At 37.7% G+C, this 17725-nt stretch overlaps 1 protein-coding gene across 2 annotated transcripts in view; it reads right to left on the reverse strand.

Annotated features, from left to right (window-relative positions):
• SKIV2L2 (superkiller viralicidic activity 2-like 2 (S. cerevisiae)) overlaps positions 1 to 17725 on the reverse strand; it is a 51418-nt gene that overhangs the window by 30376 nt on the left and 3317 nt on the right. For both annotated transcript variants that reach the window (XM_010580574.1, XM_010580575.1), the window contains exons 4-15: positions 16355 to 16417; positions 15704 to 15816; positions 14687 to 14861; positions 12438 to 12528; positions 11954 to 12078; positions 10645 to 10743; positions 9760 to 9862; positions 9505 to 9636; positions 8235 to 8314; positions 6703 to 6813; positions 5521 to 5622; positions 3914 to 4039 (exon numbers count right to left, since the gene is read on the reverse strand). In XM_010580574.1, the coding sequence (XP_010578876.1) occupies positions 3914 to 4039; positions 5521 to 5622; positions 6703 to 6813; positions 8235 to 8314; positions 9505 to 9636; positions 9760 to 9862; positions 10645 to 10743; positions 11954 to 12078; positions 12438 to 12528; positions 14687 to 14861; positions 15704 to 15816; positions 16355 to 16417 (1320 nt within the window). The remainder of the gene's footprint in view (positions 1 to 3913; positions 4040 to 5520; positions 5623 to 6702; positions 6814 to 8234; positions 8315 to 9504; positions 9637 to 9759; positions 9863 to 10644; positions 10744 to 11953; positions 12079 to 12437; positions 12529 to 14686; positions 14862 to 15703; positions 15817 to 16354; positions 16418 to 17725) is intronic.

A 17725-nucleotide genomic window follows, 5' to 3' on the forward strand; every position in this document is an offset into this window, starting at 1 on the left:
ATTACTTCTACTGCCTTTTCAGCAATTGGCTGAATAGTTACAGACGCATCAATACCTCCATTATAGTCTCTTCTGATCTTTTTCAAAGAAATGTTAAATTCAGTCCTTGCTCAGAAGTGAAGTAGTGTGAAAAATTAATGAAATACATGAATTTACTTAGATCAGTGGAGAAGAACCAAGAGATAATAAATATACAAAGCAAAAAAGTTGCCATTATCTTTCCCTTTTGTTTCCTTACAATTAAAAAGAAAAAAAAATAAAAATCAAAGGGCTTATAGTTTCAATAAAGGATATATTCTTTATTATTTACTTAAAATCTAGACAAAAATGTAGATAGTATAAAAAAAATCTAAATTATCTACCATTTCCTTTTTTCATCTTAATTCATGAAGATTGAGTTGTGTAGTTCTCAAACTACTGAACTTACAAACTTAAACACCTTCTGAATGGTTGAGCTTATAGAGTCATCTTAATTATTTATCTTCAGACTTTATGAGATACCAATTTTTCTTATGCTATTTACAATTATTTCATATAAATTAAGTTTTGGGGGATATTCTTTATAAACTACAGATTACAAGTACACAAAATTAATGCTAGATATAAGCAGGGTTTTTTCTTCTCTCATTTTGTATCTTGGCTGTTTTATTTTTCAGCTGTGGAAGTACAAAGCTATAAAGCCTTTATTTACATAAGCATGCCACAAAATTACATCTGTTTTTTTAAATAGTCTTAAAAACTCATAAAAATCCATTTAAAAATACTTAGTCTTCATACATCTCAGAGTATGTACACATGCATTAAGTGTGAATATAAACAAATAAATGTATGCCCATTCCATTGAGAAAACACAAACTGAATCAAGACTAAGAAATAAATTCAAAACCTAATGCTACTACACATGAATGAATTCCAGTATTTTTGAAATTTCTTATTTTACTAATTTCTGGTTAGTTAGCCATAATGTAGCATTTGTCAAAATTCTGACTTTAAGAAGGTAAACACCACCTGTGTATAACAGTGATCTGATGTCCACATTTATTATGAATTAACAGGTAGCACTGACAGAGCAAGATACACAACAAAGAATCCACATCTGCATAACAGCAGCCATGTACATATTTTTCCCCTCGTTCTTAATTTGTCTGCACAAAATAGAGAAATACTAGCATCTGATTTTTTTTTTTTTTACAACAAATACATGCTTTTTATTAACAAACCCTGGTGCCAACTTAAGATGATTCCCACAATTTATACAAACTTGAATAATACTGTAAGTGCCCTTTTAACACAAATGACCTGCTATTTGTACCAAAGCTGCAAGCTCCCAAATAGCTTGCAGAGTAACTCCTCAAGTTTTCAATTTTAACATGTGTGCACAATTAACATAAGCAGCCTAAGATAGGCAACACACACAACAGAATATTATGCTTCATTATGGTGATTTTTGCCATAGAATTTAAATAGAAGTGTAATGAGTGCAATGTTTCACATTCAAATTATAAAGCAAGAGAGTATTATTGTAATAATCTGTAACAACTTCCATTACAGTTTGGGGAAGCCCTATAATCTAATGCCCATCTGAACCACAAGAGTGGTTTTTAAAACCTCTTAATTTCCAAACCTCAAAGTTTCCTACAAGTGCTATCAATTTTCCCACAGATAATTTTAGCTCACTGACAGCTATCTCACTCTTCTTACTTATAAGTATCTCATTTTTTGCATGACTTTGTCCAGTTTGTCTATTACACTGAAAAGTCCATTATCAAAGTTTTATTTCACTGCAGAACCAAGCCTTTAATACTTCTTGTGAAAGCTCAGCAAACTTTTTCTAATTCAGCAATATCCTTGAACTGACTGTGGTCAGCAAGAAACAAACATTGCCACCAAAGATGAGGAAAAGGCTGAGGTACTTAATGCCTTCTTTGCCTCAGTCTTTAATAGGGAGACCAGTTATCCTCAGGCTACTCAGCCCCCTGAGCTGGAAGACAGGGACAGAAAACAGTATACACCCCCCACAATCCAGGAGGAAATAGTTAACGACCTGTTACACCACCTGGACACTCACAAGTCTATGGGACCAGATGGGACCCATCCGAGAGTACTGAGGGAGCTTGTGGAGGAGCTTGCCAAGCCACTCTCCATCATCTATCAGCAATCCTAGTCAACAGGGGAGGTCCCAGACAGCTGGAGGCTTGCCAGCGTGACACCCATTTACAAGAAGGGTCGGAAGGAGGATCCAGGAAACTACAGGCCTGTCAGCCTGACCACGGTACCGGGGAAGATTATGGAACAGTTCATCCTGAGAGCGCTCACACGGCATGTGTAGGACAAGCAGGGGATCAGGCCCAACCAGCATGGGTTCATGAAAGGCCAGTTCTGCTTGACCGACCTGATCTCCTTCTATGACCAGGTGACCCACCTAGTGGATGAGGGAAAGGCTGTGGATGTTGTCGACCTGGACTTTAGTAAAGCCTTTGACACTGTCTCCTGCAGCATACGCCTTGAGAAGCTGGCGGCTCATGGCTTAGACAAGTGTACTTTTCGCTGGGTAAAAAACTGGCTGGCTGGACAAGCCCAGAGGGTTGTGGTGCATGGAGTTAAATCCAGCTGGCGGCCAGTCACAAGTGGTGTTCCCCAGGGCTTGGTGTTGGGCCCAGTTCTGTTTAATAACTTTAACAATGATTTGGATGAGGGGATTGAGTGCACCTTCAGCAAGCTTGCAGGTGACACCAAGTTGGGCAGGAGTGTTGATCTGCTCAAGGGTAGGGTCTACAGAGGGATCTGGACAGGCTGGATTGATGGGCCAAAGCCAACTCTATGACGTTCAACAAGGCTAAGTGCCAGGTCCTGCACTTTGGTCACAACAACCCCATGCAGCGCTACAGGCTTGGGGAAGAGTGGCTGGAAAGCTGCCCAGCAGAAAAAGACCTGGGGGTGCTGGTCAACAGCTGGCTGAATATGAGCCAGCAGTGTGCCCAGGTGGCCAAGGCGGCCAAAGGCATCTTGGCCTGCGTCAGAAATAGTGTGGCCAGCAGGAGCAGGGAGGTGATTGTTCCCCTGTATTCAGCACTGGTGAGGCCGCACCTCGAGTCCTGTGTTCAGTTTTGGGCCCCTCACTATGGGAAAGACATGGAGGTGCTGGAGTGTGTCCAGAGAAGGGCAACCAAGTTGGTGAGGGGCCTGGAGCACAAGTCTTATGAGGAGCGGCTGAGGGAACTGGGGTTGTTTAGTCTGCAGAAAATGAGGCTGAGGGGACAGCTTATCACTCTCTACAACTACCTGAAAGCAGGTTGTAGTGAGGTGGGTACTGGTCTCTTCTATCAAGTAACTAGTGATAGGGTGAGAGGAAATGGCCTCAAGTTGTGCCAGGGTAGGTTTAGGTTGGATATTAGAAGAAATTTCTTTACTGAAAGGGTTGTCAGGCATTGGAATAGGTTGCCCAGGGAAGTGGTGGTGCCACCATCCCTGGAGGTGTTCAAAAAACGTGCAGATGTGGCACTTCAGGACATGGTTTAGTGGGCATGGTGGTGCTGGGTTGACGGTTGGACTCGATGATCTTAAAGGTCTTTTCCAACCTAAACGATTCTATGATTCTGTGAACAGAATACTGCAATAGTAGTGATATCACTAGAAAACAGAATATAGTTCTACCTCTCCTACTCAAGATCCCTTTTATACAGAGAAGGATACTAGTCTTTTCGTTTTGTTTCACAATAGAAACTCCCGCTTTAATGAAAATGAAAACCTATACTCTGTTTAGGATTTCTCATCTCCTAATTTCTTATCTCCTACCTGCACGATCTATATACTTTTTGTTCTAGGTGTATAATTTTACATGTCACATTACTCAAAAAAGAATAACCTTAGTGGCGAGGAAAAAAAAAAAACCAACAGTTAACTTCACTCCTACCTTCAAAAGCTGCTTGCCAATTGTTGGACTCATTTTTTCATCCACCATAAGAATTACTATTCCTCTGTCATCCATACCTCGGCGTCCTGCACGACCTGACATTTGAATGTATTCACCTGAGGATATCTAGGATAAAATGAGAAAAGGAAAAAATTTAACAAACATTAGAAAAATAGCAAGAACATATAAAATGCTATTTACAGTTACACAGCAAATGACCATGATGTATAAAAATTACATAACTCTCCTTTGGTAAGACATGAACTTTTCACAGATTGAATTCATTACTCACAATTGATCACTAAGCTACTAAGATATAAATCCATGACTATGAACAGTGTCTATCAGCAGCATAAGTTAACTAATGCTCCCATAGCTACAGTGATTTCCATAACACAGTGCATCATTTTAATAAGCATAAAAAACGTTTTACTAATGTCTTATGTGATGGAAGGTTGCTGGGCATGGTGGAGATTATTAAAATACAATACATCTTCAATATATTGATAACACATTTTCACCATCTTCAAATAATGTATTTCGTTCAAATGATTCAAATGTAACATTAAAATACTGATACCTAGCAAGAGCAGTATTTCTATGCCTACTAACTGTGAAACTGAAGAGGGTATAAAGAACCAGGATATGGACAAGAGCCAGCTATACCTGGTTCCCTATGTCTCAGTAAGTTATAAAACAGGTTTTTTGGTCATCTGTGGAACTTGCATTCCCAACAATTTCCTGAGTTTCACTTTAAGTCAGATCTCAAAAGCTTCTTAAGGAAACTGTGTTAAATCATTTTAAAAGCAGGAGTTCCACATATCTGATACCTCAAAGGTAGCTAATTCTCCCACGTATCTTAAGGACGTGCAATCAGACAGAATGAATCATGACACTGAACAGCCCAAACTAAGATTGAAGAGACATTTACTTCATAATGCACGTCAAGTCACTCATCCTGTTTATCACAATTTCCCCCTCTGAAAGATGAACAATGACCCTTATTTATAAAGTTTTGCTGTGATGAATTGTACACCCTTATTACTATTTACATGGAATCACATACCCAGTTTTAATGTTGAAAACTTTCAAATTATTTGTTTTGCAGCTGTTTAAGAACCTGTCTCTCCCTCCGCACATTTCTGTCTTTCTGTGGGCTACCCAAAATACCCTGCTACAACAGAACAATCACTACTCCTGATGTAAATGATCTTTCGTTGTGGCTGTCAAAACCTAAATTTAGCGATCATTAATGATGACACTGAGCCCACTTAGTCTCCACATTGCTCTGACACAGAAGAAAATACTTGGGTCTCACAGTTTTGGACAAATTGTGCAGAAGTCTTAGTCTAATCCAATGTCCAACACTAAACTCTATTTGATGCCCTTTTGCTGCATCTATTAAAACAAATAATCTCATGCATAACCTGAGGAATCTTGTCTTCAGGAATATGTACACTTAATTATAAATGGATTATTGAACAAAGAAAGATTTTTTAAAGAAAATAATATTTTCTACGACATTGGATACGTCAAGAGTAAATTTAATGTTAATAAGGTTTAAATAATGCAATTCAGTTATTCTACAGAACCTGTTTTTCACTTACCCATCGGAAATCTTTTCCATCAAATTTGCTGGCACTCGTAAATAGTACAGTCCTGGCTGGCATATTAATTCCCATAGCAAAAGTCTCCGTTGCAAATAAGGCCTAAATAGACAGACTAAAGTTAAGCAAGAAAAAACAAAGGCTCTTAAGCAAACATGCAAATAGCCAGCTACACAAAACCTCTCCACATTTTACTACTTATGTACAGTCACCATAGGAACATAGGTGCATTAAATATTTAAAAACTGGACCGAAAACATTCTTTCCCCCTTGCCTTATTTCTTCTGGGAAAACATGACAACTGCTTAGATGGGTCCATGTGAAAAACTCCAAAAGACAACACACGGAGGTGCAAATTATATTAATGAAAAGTAATAGTTAATTTCCACACTCAAAGTTTACAAGAAGAAAATATCAGTTAGCTACCCAAAAGCCCCCACAACTTTCATCTAAGGTTGGATTTTTCTGAAGGTATGTCCCATAGGGCAACCAACCAACAGCTTGCTAAATATCTACAGTCATTTATAGGAGCAAAATACATCATAAAACAGTTGAAGAAAATGTTGGTTAGACATTGTAAGTTTAAATACTTAGGAATAAAATTTAGCACACTTAAAACTAGAGCTGTAATTGTGCAGTAACATAAGACATCTAAGGCAAAGTATTAAAGACTACAAACTTTTTCTTATAGAGAAAAAAAAAAAACAAAAAACAGCTTCAAGAATTGTTTTCTCAGATAAAGATGGAACCATTTATGCAAATATTTGCATTTCTCAAGGGAAGGGAGCTGCAACAAATTACACCAAGTAACCTGTGCCACTGGGACAGCTACAGGCTTCCAGAGGTGCTGTGTGCATTTGTAGAACCCAGTATGGACCCTTTCCCTTTGTATGTGTATAGCTCTTTTTAAAATTGCTTACTTACTGGTCTACATAATGTTCAAAAAAAAGTTTTCAGTAAGTACTAAGCCTTACGCTTCCTGCATAGAATCACATTCAAAACACAGAGCATTTTGCAGTTTGGCATGTGCAGCGAGTCTTTCACCTTTTTCAGTCAAAGAGCAGATCTCCAGTGTAATAGTGTACATTCTGAGATAAGACATACTTCTTGGTTTTTCAGGATTACCGACTGACTGTGTATTCACAACAGAGAAAAACCTAAATATGGACATGCAATATATACCTTTATTAGGCCCTCAGAGAAAAGAATTTCTATGGTTTCTTTTAAGATAGGAAGTAGACCACCATGATGGATACCAATTCCTCGCTTCAGAAGAGGAAGCACATGCTCAACCTGGGAAGAAACATATAAAGACCAGTAATGAATTTTTATATTCATTACTAAAAAATAAAACCCATAAGAAAAACCTCAACACTGCCCTTAGTGTTCCTGTAATTCTCTATTTCCTAATTTTAAATACAATAAATACCCCTTCAATATTATTTTCCAGTTAGAACTAGGAATGATATGAAGGGTGAAGCCAGAGGTCCATCTTTTCAGTAGACTAGTCTTAAATTGGGTTAAGCCAACTGTAAAGCTATGCCCTAATGTACACATACAGTTACTATTTAAATTTGCCTCTATAAAAAAAAAATATATAATTGCGTCATTTAAAATAATTTTTGGAAATACTGATCCTGGTATGCATGAGATATTTTGTTTCAATTTTAGTTCCAGTGATTTCACTTAGTGGCATGGCACCTATGAGAGCCATAAAAGGAAATTCAGGCTGTAAATGACTGAATTCATCTCTTAAATTCTAAAAACATTATACTTCAAACAAATCCCTACATAAACTTAGTTTTGTCTCTGTATTCTTTTTTGAAAACAAAGATTCTCACTAACAGTGTATTAACACTTGGGTTACCACCCCAAACCTAATTCTGAGAATATGCTTTTAAGATCATTGTCCACAGAGATCAAAACAGATTACTTGGATATAATGCCACTGTTATAAGCTTACCAAAAAAACCCAGCACCTTATAAAAACCTTATATATATTGGATTCCTATTTTCTGTTTTTCTCAAGTTCACAAAGAAAACAGGTATGTGGAATCCAAAGCAAGTAGGTATGGCCAAAAATTAAATGGTTAGTTTTTTCAAGGAGAAATTGCCATGCTCACAATAAAGATCACTACATTAAGAAATGATGGACACAAATAAATAAAGGAAAGAAAGGAGTAGAAAGAAATTATAGTTTTAGTATTTGTTACAAAAGTACTGAATCCTGTAATATTCTGTCCATTTAGAAGCTTGTATTTTTCCACTGTAAAGATAGTCACTATGCTCAGTCATTATACAATAAATTAGAATGCAGATGCATCAATTCAACTTTTTTAAAGGCTCAGCAATCAATACCTGACAAAGTGCATACTGCACTCTTATTTGAACTTTTTCCAGACAGTTTTAACCCAGATGTATCTCTTCATAAGCCTTTATGTTTACTTAAAAACATAATTAGAAAAAAATAGAACACAGGGTAGGAATTCCATGGTTAATTTTGGCATATGCCATTTGCTGAAATCACAACTGGAAGGAATCCTAATCACCAAGTCCTATTTCACAATGCCAAGAAGCAACGCGAAAGATATTAAAACCTGGGGAGATGAATGACAATATCCAGTTTATTTCTGTACCCACTACAAAAGACCCACAGCCTCAAAAGTTGCAGAAAACAGGAGAGCAGCAACTACCCCAACTCAATCTCCACTCACCTGAGGAAGCTTTTTGTCTTCATCTGACAGACAATCAATTGCATTATTGAACACTTCTTCTACCATCTTTTTTTCTTCATCTAAGAAGGCAATTTGTAAGTTATTACAAAATCTAGGAGGCTAACACCATATGTAAATAAAGCATTACCACATTCTAATATTTACAAAAGTTCACAATAAAAATAGCGTGGAAGACTATGAAGTCTACACCAAACCACCCACATCGGGTCAGCTGATCAAGACTTAAATGTGAGCCTGAAGGAGCCTAACAGTAACCAGAAGTAGATGATCAGGGAAAACAGAACAAACCTGGCAGAATAATCCAAACTTCAGCTATTACCAAGCTTAGGATTTCTCAGTGTTATGTACTTTCTGTCTATTTCATAAACCTCCACCTGTTTCTCTTCTACTTACTAGCACCTGTCTGCATGGACATAGAAGCTTTTCCTCTTCCCCGTTAATTCTCAAATTTTACACCCTTTCTACTTAACTAGTACAAATATCAAGAACATATATTCAAAGGTATGACTGAAGAAAACATATAAAAATGCATCTCTGTACTTGTGCATATCTTTACACTTTCTGACAGAAACAGCTGCATTATTTTGCAACACTGAACGAGAATGTGCAAAGATTGGAGCAAGTAAGCAAGCAACAAGCCTGAACAGCTCACAAACATGAAATGATACATTGATTTACAACAAACTCCTTATTTTTGTTACAACTCTTAACATTTCTGAGAAGCGACGAACTTAAGCTTATTTTCCATGCTTGGTCTTAATCCAAAATGAAGAAATCTTCTTTGTTTACCTTTTGGGTTTTTCTTTGAGGAGAAGGGGGAGGAAGGAAAGAAAGGAAACTGGATTGAACAGTTGAGAAAGAACAGTCTAATGGTTTGTTATACAGTGGCTTTGACTTTGAGAGAATACTCATTTTTTCTAATGGACTTAACATGAAAATTTGGGGAAATATATTTGTTATGATCAGTCTTCTCCCATTATAGACAGAATTCTCCAGGAACTCTTGGACTATTATTACAGTGAACACTATTTTGGAAAAAGAAATAAAGTTTAAAATAGAGCAAGAATTCAACGTTGTGATAACCAAGCACTCTTTGTGCACCAACAGTTTCCCACTGATGTACCAGCATAGTAAATGAAAAAGCAATACATTTTTACACAAAAAGTCCCAAAGGAAATAGACATACCTAATCAGAGCAACATTTCACATCAAACAATTGTGAATTAAAACGATATTTATTTATCTGTACCTGTATTGAAATCTAACTTTGTCATCTGAAGTGCATAGGCTTCGCAGTCTTTCTTACTGAAGCTGAAAATAATCACAGGTTGGAAATTCCTTTCCATGATCATCTTCACAATCTTAAAAACATTTGAAGGACCTGCAGAGAGATTACATTAATTTAAATGTAATTTTGCATCTTACAGAACAATTGAGACACAAGCTCAACTGGCATACAACTTTGTTGTGTTATACAAAAAGTTAGGATGGGATTCAAACTCACCTTTCATTCCTCCTTTCCTGCCTTTCTGGTCCCCTTTTGCTAAGTCTCCTGCATCTCTAAGCACTTGCATTGCTGTATTAAAATTATCTTCTCTGAAATCTCCCTAGATATAAAAGACAACCTTTGTAAGCAATTACTTCTTACATTGCCCACTTAAAAATATTAGTGCTGTGCATAGACAGTACCATTAGCCCATATTTACAGGCTGAAGGACAATAACAATGCATAAGCTAGCAAGTGAATTTACTAGGTCAGTGTCACAGCTCAGAATTACATTGGTGTCTCTGAAGTTATTGCTCATTGTTCTATCCACCACATCAACCACACTAGACCTGCTGAATGACACAATACCAAAACTGTCTTTGAGGAATGTCTGCATGAAACTGCACTGCCCAATGAAGACCTAGCTTCAAGTGCAGTATTACTGTTTACAGCATTAGCTACTGCTGTGCAATCAGATGATGAATTTTAAACAAGTTGTTACTTCAAAATCACCTGAAGACACAAAAATACTTTGCCCCCTCAACTGAAGTAAAATCTAAATGCTCTACATTTTCTTTTGAGTGAGAAACAGTACAAGAAACATCCACTACTTTGCAGATTTACAGAGAGCAGCATGCACTTTAGAAAACAAAGCAAGGATGAGGGCACTTAAGGCATCTCAGCAAAGTATTACTTAGCTGACTACATGGCATTAGATAATAAAACCAATCTCTTCTATAAGACTTCAGAAATCTAACAGCAATTCAGAGATCACTGTTACCCCTTTGTACTTCATTTTAACACAAACATCCTTTACATAGACAATCCAAATTTTGCAAGAGATCAAGCTCATAACTGATACACGAGGAAAAAGATCTTTCAAATAAACTGAATATTCTTTACATTTTCATCAACAACCAGATGGAGTCCATCTCCTCCTGCTGGGAATATATAATGCTGCAGTGGAGTGGGTCGATAGTCGGTGTAAATCACATGGCAAGGCTATAAAGAAAGAACACCATACACATAAATATTTCATGTTTCTATAACTGCGTTGTAAAAACACTTCATGGAAAATCCAATACATTACTATTAAAATACATCTCTCTAAAAGCCAGAAAGACTCACAGAAACTAAGATAACAGATTTTCTTTCCTGAATATGGGTTTTGTACTAACGATGTTGCTTAAGAAAATGAAAGTTTGCAAATCCTTTAGAAGAACAAGTTGGCTATAAAAATTCCCTCTCATGAACACAAAAAGTAAGGACCGGTAATATTTTGTTCTGTATTATTACACAGACTCAAAAACCTAACACTTTTTCAAACCAAAGGAAAAATTGTTAACTTCTGTTTTGTAAAAATGCCTGCATTATTTCTCACACCACCTAAAAAAGGCATACAGTAGACCTTTAAAAACATTTAAGGTTTTAATGCACGGAGAAAGCTTGTTTCAAAAAAAATAAACAAAATACTTCCTTTAAAACATTAAGTATCACATAAATCTGCTTTAAAGAAAAATGACAGTCTAGTGTTCTGCAAAACAAAGTCAAGGTTTTGTGCCAAGCTTAAATAGACATCTCTTATACTACACTCCTTTCATCACAAAAAAACATAAGAATCAATCTCTGAGGTATTTTTAAAATTGGACCAACGTCTTGTGGATATTAACTTCCCTAATTCTAATTCCCACAGTCTTTGCTGCAAAAGCATCTCTTAAAAAAACAGAATAAAATAAACCTAACGGTTACAGGACACAATAGATTTCTTACAGTCTTTTTTTCTCACTTTGTTTGCATGTATATACAGTATTTCGTATGGATTTATCATTTCAATTTGATTTGCATGTGGCCTTTTTACAGAGCTCTTCAAACAAATTCTCCAAATAACCTCTTTTCTATCAGTCCTCTGTAAATCATAGTATGTTCATCATGTTTCATCATTCAGAACGTTTCTTGAAATCAAGCTGGTGTCTAAATAAGTGTGGAAAACAAACTTAAAAGAAACAGCTTTAATGTTGCTATGTAGAACCAACAGCCTGTTTAGCTGCAAAAGCTGGGACTACAACCAGAGAAGTCAGGAGTGATCTATAACATCTTTTATAAGCAATAAGAAGATGACTAAATAGACGCTCAAAGGTTCAGTTCTCATCAACCAAAGAGACAGTATTACGCTACAAGACAAGGATGGAGGTATAGCATATCAGAAACTTACCTGTTTGTGAAGATGGCAGATCCATTCAGCAAACTGACGGGCATTTGGAATAGTTGCAGAAAGGAACACATAATGAACATTGTCAGGGAGCAAAATAATTGTCTCTTCCCAAACCACACCACGTTCTGAAAAAGGAAAAGTCACATGGAAAATTTATGTGATTAAAGCCTATTTTTCAGCTCTGGGGCCAAAGAACAGCATGGTTAAAGACAAAATAAAACAGAAATTTTAAAAAGCCTCCCCTACACAAATGGGGTATATCAAATGCCCTCAAAGTGGCTTTTGCCTTGCCAAAGAAAACGCAGACCGCAACATACAGTAACTATCTTACAGATGTTCAGAAGAAAACAAATCCTGAATTATTTATGCACAAAGATGACTGATTTTAAGAGACAGAATAAAGATTTAATTCTTCAAAAGAAAAAAAAATGTTCTTGGGGAAAAAAAAGATTTATTGAAAAGAAAAATGGCACATATAGAATACCTGAATCTCTCATGTAGTGGATTTCATCAAAAATAACCCATGCGACTTCTCGCATAACCTCAGAACCTCTGTAGAGCATACTTCTCAAAATCTAGAGAAGGGGAAAAAAAAAGAAATCCGTCACATGAAATAACAGTCACGTGTTACAGAGATGTCAGTAAGAAACTGCCAGAATTTTTGGTTCAAATTTACTTGGCAATATGAAATCTTATTTTGCACAAAACTTGAAAACGTTTAAAGATTGGCTGTGAAATGCTTTCCAAGTTGACTCCAGTCTAACAAATCTCATGATATGAGATGAACTGGTTTCCCTGCAAGAACACTAAAGGAACATGAAAGAAACCCCATGATTTTTCTCCCAGCCTCTGTGTGGCAGCGTATTTGTTACAGGTCTACAGATCTACTTCTGCCAGGCCGCCTTCTTCCCTCATCCTAACAGACAACCTCTCTGTGATTAAGAGGAAACATCTTGTCAGAAATCAAGTAATCCTGTCTCTCCACCCCAATCTTTCCCTATCAGAATTTTCTCTGTAACGCTCTGTACTCCTTTGAGGTAAAGACAGAAAGAGGAAAATTCCAACTCATGGCTGGACAGATACCTACAACACAAATATGATGAAACTGCGCTAACCATACTTTGTTACCAAAGGTGAAAAGCTATATATTCCTAGAGTACTAGCATCTAGCATGAACCAATCAACTATCACTCAGTGATTTTCCTCTCCCCATTTTGTTTACCTAGAACAAAATACTGACCCAACAGGATTCAGTAAGTCTGACTGACTTTCAGTACTTCACATCTATCCAAAGAAAACTCAGTGTCTTGATATATTGGTTTTATGTGGCAAGGTTTTGGTAGCGGGGCGGGGGGGGTTACAGGGGTGGCTCCTGTAAGAAGCTGCTGGAAGCTTCCCCTGTGTTCGAGAGAGAGCGAGCCCATACCAGCCGGCTCTAAGACGGACCCGCCGCCGGCCGAGGCCAAGCCAATCAGTGATCGTGGTAACGCCTCTGTGATAACATTTTTAAGAAGGAAAAAAAGTTGGGACGGGAAGAAAACAGCCGCCAGAGAGAGGAGTGAGAACATGTAAGAGAAACAACCCTGGGGACACCAAGGTCAGTGCAGAAGGAGGGGGAGGAGATGCTCCAGGCGCCGGAGCGAAGATTCCCCTGCAGCCCGTGGTGAAGACCCTGGTGAGGCAGGCTGTCCCCCTGCAGTCCAGGGAGGTCCACGGTGGAGCAGATATCCACCTGCAGCCCGTGGACAACTCCACGCTGGAGCAGGTGGGTTCCCGAAGGAGGCTGTGACCCCGTGGGAACCCTGCACTGGAGCAGGCTCCTGGCAGGACCTGTGGCCCCGTGGAGAGAGGAGCCCACGGAGCAGGTTTTCTGGCAGGACTTGTGACCCTGTGGGGGACCCACGCTGGAGCAGTGTGCTCCTGAAGGACTGCACACTGTGGAAAGGACCCATGCTGGAGCAGTTCATGAAGAACTGCAGCCCGTGGGAATGGCCCACGTTGGAGAAAGTTCGTGGAGGACTGCCTCCCGTGGGTGGGACCCCACGCTGGAGCAGGGGAAGAGTGTGATGAGCCCTCACCCTGAGGAGGTGAAGCGGCAGAAAATAACGTGTGATGACCGTAAACCCCATCCCTGTCCCCCTTGTGCCGCTGGGGGGGCTTGGTGGAGAAATCCGGGAGTGAAGTTGTGCCCGGGAAGAAGGGAGGGGTGGAGGGAAGGTGTTCTGAGATTTCGTTTTATTTCTCATTTACCTTATTCTGGCTGATCTGTAATAAATTGAGCTAATTTTCCCTAAGCTGAGTCTGTTTTGCCCGTGACGGTAATTAGTGAATGATCTCTCCTGTCCTTATCTCGACCCGCAAGTTTTTTTTGTTATATTTTTCTCTCCCCTGTCCAGCTGAGGATGGGGGAGTGATAGAACGGCTTTGGTGGGCACCTGGCGTCCAGCCAGGGTCAACCCATCACACTTGAGCATTCAGGAAATTAAGTTCTGCCTTTCTCCACGTGAGAATGGAAGTTCCTGACTGATAGTCCAAAAGCATGAATTTACAGAGATTTACCTAACTTTTCCAATAACTAAAAGTTAAAACATTAAAGAGAGGTATAATGAACGTTGTAACATTTTCTACCCTAACTGGGCTTATTATAATAACTTTAATCTTTTAAAACCAGACCTTCTCAGTCAAAAAAGGGTAGAAGACACAGATAGATCAAGAATTAATGGCTGATCATACCTCGGTTGTCATTACCAGACAAGAAGCTGTAGGATTAATGGTGACATCCCCAGTCATCAAACCAACATCCTGAAATTCTTCGTACATTTCACGGTACTTCTGATTACTCAAAGCTTTAATTGGACTCGTAAATATCACACGCTGTTTATCCCTCAAAGCCAAGGCAATTGCATACCTGTAATCAAACATTTTATGTATTAAAGTTGTCAGGAAGACATTCAGAGCATATTACTTTCCTCTAATCTTCTGCTTAAAAAAATAAAATAAAATACACAATTCAGAACACCAGTAGAATGATATGAAGCATTTCATATCTAGATTATTAAGTTCAGTGCAATCTTAACTCAACTATGTATGCCTCTTTGGAGAGCGACAAATAATTGACAACAAGTTAACTGATTTTTATGGACATCAGAGCACATCTAGTTTAATCTAAAAATCTAATTGTCACTGTCTCATGACAAATTATTATTATTTGAACCCACGCTTTAATATATCTACCTGTACATCTCAATTCTCACCTCAAGTCAGCAAAGCCATTCCACTGTCAGACCAAACCCTGACAAAAAACATACACTATCTTTTAAACATTTCTTGCCTGATAAACAGCAAGTTGAAAATTAAATCAAACTAGTGCTTCTGACAAAGCATAGAAAACACACAAGAAAGTCCTTATTAGTTATAGCCAGGGGCTAGAAAACAGAGGTACTTTTTTCTAAATTCATGCAAATCTGTATTGCAGAAACCTTCCGTTCAATCTATACCATAATGTCTCAACAAGACTAGATTGTTTAAAAATAAAAGGTAAGCTTAAACATGAGTTAAGTCTTTCACTACCCACTAAACAGGATGAAAGAAGTTGATTTTTATATTCAAGAGTAGTCAATTCAATTCTAACACTGATGGTCCAAACTTTGTATCAAGAAACTGAGACACAACAGCTACTGATGGTTCAACAAAACGAAATGACAAACATCACACCATACTCTTATTAGAGCCTGTCAGAAAATTACTTACTCTGCACAAACAGTTTTACCAGCTGAGGTATGAGCTGACACTAACACAGACTGGTTATTATCTACACAAAGAATAGCTTCTCTCTGAAAGGCATCAAGAATAAATGGATATTCCTAAAAAGAAAGCAAGAAAAAGCATTACATATTTTTTAACACAGACTGTTACTTACATCTAATTAATTTTCTGACTGATCTGCTGAGCAAATTACAGGCAGAAACGTAGATATTTGTAACTTCAGCTGTTCTTAATCTGGTACTTTGCAATTACTTTGTATTTAAATATTTTTATCTAATACCACACCTAAGATTCTTGCTTATGCCTTGTTGTCATATCAAATGAAAATCTTGTCCCGATGACTGAGTTTTCTCTAATCTACTAATTTAAGAAGAGAAACTACAGTGTACAACTGAAGCCACCACCTGATGTTGTAGAGTAGAATTGAAATCACAACAGCCTACCCACCCCATTCAACCACATCATTTTACTCTATCACATCTAAAATACAGAAATACCAATCTTACCTACAACAGGCCATCTTTTCAAGATACTCTTTTCCAAGCCTTACCGACAAAGTACATAATTTTTCCCTCTACCCTCATCTACTGTCTAAAGCATATGCAAAAAGAAAAATAAATACAATCTATCACATACTTTTGCAGCTTTTCCAGTTCTTGGCTTCAGACCTGTGAAGACTTCATCTGCTGGAAGTGCAACCTATAAAATATATTTTAAATAAAAACAGTTGCAGAATTCTTGGTGTCCACTCCAATGACATGGCAAGCTATAAAGAGCTGGGACAGTAGATATAAAGTGCATAAAAACTAATCTGAATTTCTGTTATCCTGTTTCTATGAGCTCACGTGTCAAGGCCTCCTTCCTTCCTCTCAAGAGTTTTTCAGCCAATATCTCTATCCTCCTGCCCAAACAATGCTCCTTCTCTCACTTCTCTCATACTCCCTACTGTCTTGTGTGATATATTTCTGCTTCACCTACCTTGGCATGTTAGCTCTTCAGGCCAAGACAGAGTCACGGCTTCTAGTCAATGGACATTAGAAGGAATTACTCAGCTTACATTGATAACATCCCCTTTCCAAGGACAATATATTTATACGGGCAAAGTTCCTGTTCCCAGCCAGTCTCTAACATTCATTCATGCTAAATATTTAAGCTCTCTTCAGTTACTAAGTGATGGCAAACCTCTACCAGACATCTCAAGATAACAAAGATCGTATAGATGCATGGACTTGAAAACCTCTATCATCAATTGTATGTACAGTTCCTTCATTACAAAGGTCTAATCATACCGAGTCCTTCAATGTGACTCTAATTAACCTGAGCTAGTTCTGGAGGACAGCACAGAAAAGAAAATGACCATAAAAGTACAAGGAAGTTAAAATTTACACATGTAATTCTCACAGAAATGCTTTCTGACAATCATCTTTGCATGATGGATTATTAAAAAACCCCAGCATTAATATTTGATTTTTCATATTTTAAATTGTATTTCTCTATTAACACAATTTGAAAATTGACAGTTTTCATTATTTTGCATTTACATAAAAAAATACCCTTTTCCCTTTTTACCAAAATGTAATTTTAAACAGTAATTAGCCTTACAAGAAAGCTTTTCATTCTTGAAACAGAACAGCAAAATATTTCAATGTGATGCTGCACATTTAGATCACATCATGAACACAGACCTATTTTAACAACCAGTAGGTTTTCCTCCTCAACGACAGTACTTAGACTGTGCTTGGTACCCTTCTGATATGGAAACCTATCAACATTATCATCGCATCTTTCACAATCACTCATCTTATTGCAAGTATCATTCAAACTGCTTCTGGTATGACAACCTATTCATTCCTCAAGTGCATTCTGTGCATGCTCAATGCCAGATACAGACCTCTAACTCTTTAGAAGCCTGTTCTACCTTAAATATAATATGAAATAATGTATTTATTCCTACTTGAGGGTGGGAAGGCTCTACAGAGGGATCTGGACAGGCTGGATCGATGGGCC

Source organism: Haliaeetus leucocephalus, unplaced genomic scaffold (genome assembly GCF_000737465.1).
Source record: "Haliaeetus leucocephalus isolate CR32 unplaced genomic scaffold, Haliaeetus_leucocephalus-4.0 Scaffold722, whole genome shotgun sequence".
NCBI classification, from domain to species: domain Eukaryota; kingdom Metazoa; phylum Chordata; class Aves; order Accipitriformes; family Accipitridae; genus Haliaeetus; species Haliaeetus leucocephalus.